The 7,459-nt window shown below is 33.8% G+C and overlaps 1 protein-coding gene across 1 annotated transcript; it reads right to left on the bottom strand.

Annotated features, from left to right (window-relative positions):
* Positions 1-439: 439 nt before the first annotated feature.
* On the bottom strand, positions 440-6,286 carry LOC106092841 (zinc finger protein Noc). Its single transcript, XM_013259767.2, has 2 exons — positions 5,651-6,286; positions 440-3,050 (listed from the first exon to the last, which is right to left on the bottom strand). Exons 1-2 carry the CDS (start codon positions 5,738-5,740, stop codon positions 1,518-1,520), a joined length of 1,623 nt encoding a protein of 540 aa, XP_013115221.1. The 5' UTR covers positions 5,741-6,286; the 3' UTR covers positions 440-1,517.
* Positions 6,287-7,459: the final 1,173 nt, after the last annotated feature.

Genomic DNA, 7,459 nt, shown 5'->3' on the forward strand with positions numbered 1-7,459 from the left:
CCAAATCGATCTATAACCTGATATAGCTCCCATATAAACCGATCTCCCGATTTGGCATCTTTAGCCCTTGAAAGCCGCAAAGCCGTTCTGTTATGACTTCCAACAACTGTGCCAAGTATGTACAAAAAACAATAAATTGTGTAAATTCGGCCCGGCAGAACATAGCGAGCTTTTACTTGTTAACTTTGACGACTAAAAACACTATTTCACGTATGGCAACACAAAATGACGCTCACGTTCAATCGTCAAAGTTGAAAATTCTTTAACTTTTGCGCTTCGTTTTTAATGCGTACCCGTAGTATGTTACTCCACCTTAAGTTAGTAAGCGCAAATATATATTTGAAGAACCTATGGTGACGGATACCCGCTCAGCTCATTTTTTCTTAAGCTAACAAACCCTCCCCACCATTCTCGTAAATATCAAAATAAAAAATATTGGTTAAAATTTTCAAATTTTTCTTTTGTTATATTTGTGTTTTTTTCTTTTTGGGGTTTCTCTTTAGTTTTTTTTTATAAGTATAATTTATTAGGTTTTTTCTTGTCAATTTCCAAACAAATGAAAATACACAATTATAATTATTTATATATAGATATATGCTTAGAAGTGTTATTGGTTGTCGATGTTATAGGTATCAATTGATTTTTATTTTTTTTATTTTTGTCTTTGCTTCATCATTTGCACATCTCATATATAGCAAATCTAAGTGTTTGAATTGTGTTGGGGAAAATTGTTCTGTTTTCAGTTTGGATTGGTGACAATGACATGTTGGATGAAAGCAACTATAAACCTAGTCAAAATTACATTAGAATAACTTAGGGACTAAATAACTAAAAAAGGAAAGAATTTCTTTAGACTTTAATGTGGGATAGCATAAAGAAAACAAAGCAAAGCAATGTAATTAATATATAAAGAAACAATTTTTTTCAACGTGTTTAGTTATTTTTGACATATAAGCAACAAAAATTATGGAAGATTTAGGATTTTCTTGATAATTTTTATTAAGATATTCTCTATGGAAACATGGTGTGCTTTGGTTGCAGGTGTTGAAATTAACAAAAAGAAATATTTTTTATTGATAAAATAAAATGAAACTTTTGGATTTATTTTTTTTTCTTATTTTATGTGTATTTTTTTCTTAATAAAAAGTATGAATTTTTTCTTTTAAAACTAACAAACTATCGCTCAAACTACAATTTAGTATCACAGTATTGAAACCAGTCCACAAATTGGACGGTTTTGACTCATTTTTGGGGTGTTTTTTTGTGTAATTTTTTCTTTGTTCATCAATGAGTTTTTTTCTAGCTTTCGACGGCTGCTCAATTCCACATTAATTGTGCTGTGGGAGGCCATGCTCCTTGAATCAGTGCCTTCGTGATGATGGGCCATGGAGGAGGCCTGTTTGCTCCTTCATTTTTATTTGGTATGACATTCATGAGATGATTTCAAGATCACTTTCACAAAAAGCCTTCGTCAGAGGCTATGTTTTTTTGTTTTTCTTTTGCGCCAACTAAATCACTTATTGGTGTACTGCGGCGGAGCCAATACGTTGGCCATACATGGCATAGGGTGAGTAGTATGGACCTAAAGCAGCAGCAGCAGCGGCCGCAGCAGGATTAAATGCTCCCGGTGCACCAAACGGTGAGGGTCCTCCGGGACCCATGGCACTTGGGGGCTTAGCATAGGGATGATAACGAGATGCGGCGGCAGCAGCAGCAGCTGCAGACATGGGGCTAAGCTGGGGTGCGGGATAGCCTCCTCTCAACGCCGATGGAGGGAATAGCGAACCGAGCAAAGATTGTGCTTGGGATTGAGCCAAAGCAGCCGCAGCGGCAGCAGGATCAGATAGATTGCCAGTATGGGTTCTTAAGTGTGAGAAAAGCTCATCTGAGGTTTGGAATCTCTTGCCACAGTAGGCATCACCCACAACCCAACTACAGACGTAAGGAGCAGAACGAGCAGCTGCAGCACTAGCAGCGGCGGCGGCAGCAGCTTGAGAGTATGGATGACCTGGTGGTAAACCGGCACCACCCATCATAGCAGCCATGCCGTATTTTTGATGTTCACATTGTGTACAGCCGGCCGGACAGGGAGCGCCCATAAGCATTTGTTGTGTATGGGCCGAGTAGGGGCAGCCGGGACAGTAGGGATCTTTGCAAATCGGTACAATAGCTTCACCGCCGGCAGGAGTCTTAATGCGTTGATAACTGATGTATGGATTTTGAGGATTTTGTCCAGGGCCGCCGGGATAACCGCCGTTGGCAGCAGCAGCCGCCAACATGGCTGCGTGATGATGCGAAAAACCGCCAGCCGCAAATGGTGGACGAAAGGCTGGATTGGCGGCAGCATGTTGTTCCATGCCGGGAGGACAGCACAAGGCCGACAAAGGATTCAAACCATACTGAGCACCAGCGGCCTTATAGGCAGCTGCAGCGGCAGCAGCAGCTTGAGCCATGCTGCTCATTTCTTTAGGATGTTGGGCAGAACCGTTGGCATTGTTCAATACCTCCATGCCAGAGCGTACAATTGGACTTGCGCCACGCTGTGAAGAGCCCGACGGCGAAACAGTTTTACGGCTGGTATCATGAGGAGTTGAGGAACCTCCGCCTGTAGTTAAATCTTGCGATTTATTAAAGTTTTCTGGCGAGCTGTTGGATTTGCTGCGCGATGGCACCCGTGTATTATTGACATCCCCATTGTGCGACGATGCTTTGGAACTTGGTCTATTATCGTCTGTTGAATTGTTGTTGCTGGATGAAGATTTAAAAGTATCACGATTTTGTTGACTCAAGACATTTGTCTCATAGGGCTTAAAGGCCAATTTTACTTCTGTTGTAGTAGGTGTTGTCGATTTGGGTGATTTAGCTTGTGTGGGTGATTTCGCTGATCCTGTGTCAGAGCTAACACTTGAGGTGGATGATGAAGCCGATGATGTGGAGCCAGATTTTTTGGTTTTATCCAAAGCCAACAGGGGTTTAACAGCCGATGAGTCAGCACCAATTTGTGAACATGTTTGAGCGAGGAGAGCCAAAGGACTTTTTTTGGAATCCATCTGCAAGAAAAAATAAGGTTAAAATATTCGATTAGGTGGGGTGTTAAAATAAAAACACTAAAATTAACTAATCAATAAACCAATTTTAGTATTAAATAAAAATCTTACTAAATGAGTCCGGCAATTATATTGGCTTTTAATCGAACTGCTAAAGTTTCAGGCCGAATAATATGACTAATTGTTTAAATACATGCCATAATTGGTATATGAACTGCTGTAGTTCCTAGAGGAACTAATTGGGCGAATATATATATATATATATATATATATATATATATATGTATATATATATATATATATATATGTATATATATATATATATATATATATATATATATATATATATATATATATATATATATATATATATATATATATGTATATATAAGCTTAAAGTATTTGAGTTTTTTATTTATAAACGTTTGCCTAATGGGTTTTCCTCGATAAAATTGATAATGATTTTCTTTGAATTGTTTCCAAACTTAATTAACTGCTTTTTGATTTTAAATAAGGATTTAATACAGGCAGGCATTCTTTTTATATCATTTTGTGATACATCTTTTTGGGTTTAATGCCAACTTCTTTTGTAAAGCTTTGAACCAAGTAACAATTTTTTGTATTTGAAGTGAAAAAGAATTGAAATAGTGATTCGTTAAAATATTATTTTTAATCCAATTTTAAAATATTTGTAAGACCAACTTAAATTTCGATGGATTCACTTTTATTTTTATCTAATTGTGATATCACAGAAAAAAGAGAAGGAAGGAAGGAAAGAGCCTCATAACACACAAAAGTTCAACATTTGGAGTTGCCGACGGCTTTTCTAGTTTTGATTTTAAGCATTAATAAAATTAACTTTAAACGACAACAGGCAATCTAAAAAAGTTTTATATACCTGAAATTAAACCAATGGTGACACTCTAATAGTTTAAGCCAGTGTTTAATTTTAACTAAAGGCCATTATGTTTATGTCATCTAGAACTTAAATAACTTTAAATTTTCCTCAATTCAATTGTTGTGGTGTGCCATTCAAATGCAAATATGAACGGTTTAAATTTAGTGAAGAATACTTATTAAACATTTACGGCTTTATTCGAAAAATTTTATGAAGTCTTAAAATTGGTTTGTTTGACAGTTCTATAAGGAAATATGTCAAATACATCTATTTTATATATGCATTAAGTTTTGTGAATAAGGCCGTTGAAATATATTTGTAATTCCAATCTCTTATTGAAGACTATCAATAAAATTTTATTAAACTTATAATTTCAATAAAATAAATTTTTAATGTTATAACGTTAATGTTTACAAAAAATATCTTTTGTATCTCTGAAAAGTTTCTAATTTTTTTAAAAACGGTAGCTCTATACCAATTACAGTGGAACTTATTTCTTGAACCAAAGTGAGCTGGTACTTTATGTACTTAACGGTAAAAAGCCAAAAATGTTCGTCCAAAAGTGAAGTCTTTTTGAAAAATTTAATTATGCTTTAAGTAAATAACTTATTTGAATCCAAAAAAATATCTTAAAATTTTGACCCATCAGCTACTTCAAATTTTGGATCCAAGCACCTCTAGATATACAATTTCGTTATCAATTTGACTAATACTTTTCAAAATAATTAAAATTAAACTTGTTTTTGCAATAAATCGTGGAATTGCTGTTTAAATATATCTTTTTCTTGTATAACTGCTTAGATATTAACATGAAAAAATTCAAGAAGAGTGCAATAACAAAAATTGCCAAGTTTAAAATTTTGCACAAGAAAAAATTCGTAACCAGCTGTTAGAGTTTGAACCGTTTAATATTTCAATACTCCTAGCTTTCATTACATTTAATTTCTAATGTCTTCTTTTGAAACTATGTCTGGTAATAAAATAAACACAAAAAAATAGAAAAAAAAACTAAAAAACATTTTGTTGGGACATGTTTTAAAATGAAAATTTGTGAAAAAAAAAAATAATTTTATGGATTCATAATGAATTATGAATGGTTTTAGAATAATAATGATTATAAACAAAAACAAACATTTCTATCCAAATATGTTGTTCATAGATTTTTATTAATTTTTCCATAGAATAACATTTTTAATTGTTGAATATTAGAAATACAAAATTATTCCGAACGTTTTTCTAATAAAGTGCAATATCATATTTTTCTTACGGTTACAGTTACTGTTTGCCGAAGAAAAACTAAAATAGATAGTTGGGAAAAAAGTAATGGAATCATACAATTTATTTTATAAATTTTTTTTAGCTTCTCAGAAAAATGTAAACGATTTAATCAAATCAAGTCTTTATATCAAACAATTATTATATATATCTTCTTTTGGGAGATAATTTTTTTTCTTCTAAATTGCACATTGCTGCTGAGATTTTACTTCATTATGCTTGTACATGCCAAAAGGCAAATGTGAACTTTCAAAACTTTTAGTATGTTTAGAATTTTTCTTGTTAATTATCTTTTTTATTTCCGAAAACTTTAGATAATTTTATCTATGTAATTTAATATTGAAAACTTAAAAAGGGTCTCATTTGGTTTTGTTGCTGAAGCTGTTTCCCTAGTTTTAAGTCCTCTCATTCATATATTTTGTATACTAACCGTTGCTTGCAATGGAGCCAAATAATCAGGTTGAAGGTATTGGTTATTACCGATGGTAACAACACCACCGCCACCTTCTAATACAACCATATTGTAGATGGTGAAGTTGTTTTTTGTGAACGGGAACTAATCCAAAAAGTTGCAGCAAGGTTTGCTGTTAAAGTATAAGTAATCCAAAAATTGACTAAAGCAGCCAAATATGAAGGTGTTGATTTAATCCACAACTGTTGTTAAGAAGTTTTTCGTTATTTTTTTTCTTCAATAAAGCACAATTTTAAGTTGGTTTTTTATTTGGTATTTTTTTCAACACTTTCACTTGCATTTAATAAAATATATATGCATATTATTCTGGAAATTTATTTTCCAATTTTATTACAAGTTTTCTTCAAGATGATTTTTTTTCTTCCGTACGATATTTTTAATTTTATTGAATCAAATAATCATTTATATTTGTGTGTTTATTTTTTTTTTCCACCAATAATTTTTTTTATCAACTTTTCTCTGTTAACTGAGAACCGTTTGAGCTTTCAGGTTTACTAGCTTTTCCTTTTTCCGAATACGTCTGAACGCCACGACAGTTGAACTCGAACTGATTTGTGTTTAGCAGTTCAGTGGAGTAACTTACCTCGGCGAGAATTACAAAGGCAATGAAATGCTCACAGCAGAAGATAACAAAAGGAAGCAGACGCAGCACACATAGGGGAGAGAACACATATTTGTATTTTCTGTTACTCTCAATAAAATGGTATTTTTCTCCGGTGCTCTTTTGTATGGCGTTTTAAAGAAGCAATTGCGTTTTTCATGCTCAAAACCTGCTATGCTATTGAACTGTTGGCGTAAGAACGAAACCAACATAGAAGGTTGTCCCTTTTTATTGTAGAGTAATTTTCAAATATGGCGTCTTGAATAGCCAATCACTTCGCATGCGCCATAGATGTCAGTGAAAGCCAGCCATGGAACCCCTTTATGAAGGCATGTGTTGTCCATCAACACTTTGGCATAAGCAAACAGGTTTCTTCTATAATGGACTTACTAACACACAGTGAGATATGGTTAAGAGAATAACACTCAATGCTTGTGAAAATTAAAACACAGTAGTCTCAGAGAAGAGGGCTGCGTTTTATGAATAACAATTTGCTCTCCCGCCGAAGGCGACCAATCAGTTTTAAGCATTTCAAAAATTTTCTCGCAATGGCAACCCAATATTTCGGGGTTACCATTGCAATTTCCACTTTGTTATAGGCAAAAGAGCAACTGGTAGAATATAATTTTTCAAAGAGAGCTATTCTCACTTTGTATTATATTGAAATCTACTCTCAATAGTGGCCTTTTTTCATGTTGGCTCTCAATGCATGCCATTAACAACTTTTTTTTTGCCTCACCAACTGTTGTGTGAAAATTCGTTCCGTCAGTGTTTCAGCATATGCCAGCCGCCATGGTTAGAGTGTCATAAAACTGTCAAGTTTATCACGCCTTTGAACTATTCTGATGACAGGCTGGCGTGGTGGCGACGGAATAATAAAGCGAAAAAAATGATGGAAAAATCATTACTATAATCAATTTGATGGACGGGCTTCTTCCTGTTTTGAAGTTTGGACTGGCATTTGAGCTCATAAATTACGCATAATATAGAAGTTAGTTAGAAAATGGATTGAATAGGGAAAAATATTGGCGACAATATCTGTTCATTTAATGTGCGTATTAGATTTAAAAAAAAACTGTTTTTTATGCATTACTTGCAATAAAAATGTGATGTTGCTTAAACAGGATATAAGTATTGACTTTTGACTACTTAGATGATAAATCTGA

The sequence above is a fragment of the Stomoxys calcitrans genome, chromosome 3 (genome assembly GCF_963082655.1).
Source record: "Stomoxys calcitrans chromosome 3, idStoCalc2.1, whole genome shotgun sequence".
Taxonomy (NCBI): domain Eukaryota; kingdom Metazoa; phylum Arthropoda; class Insecta; order Diptera; family Muscidae; genus Stomoxys; species Stomoxys calcitrans.

Bases quoted from the DNA above. Each gene is read 5' to 3' on its own strand.
- LOC106092841 (XM_013259767.2), bottom strand. From the start codon at position 5,740: ATGGTTGTATTAGAAGGTGGCGGTGGTGTTGTTACCATCGGTAATAAC. The intron at 3,051-5,650 runs GTTAGTATACAA...TTTTTCTTGCAG, and splicing joins TGGCTCCATTGCAAGCAACG to ATGGATTCCAAAAAAAGTCC.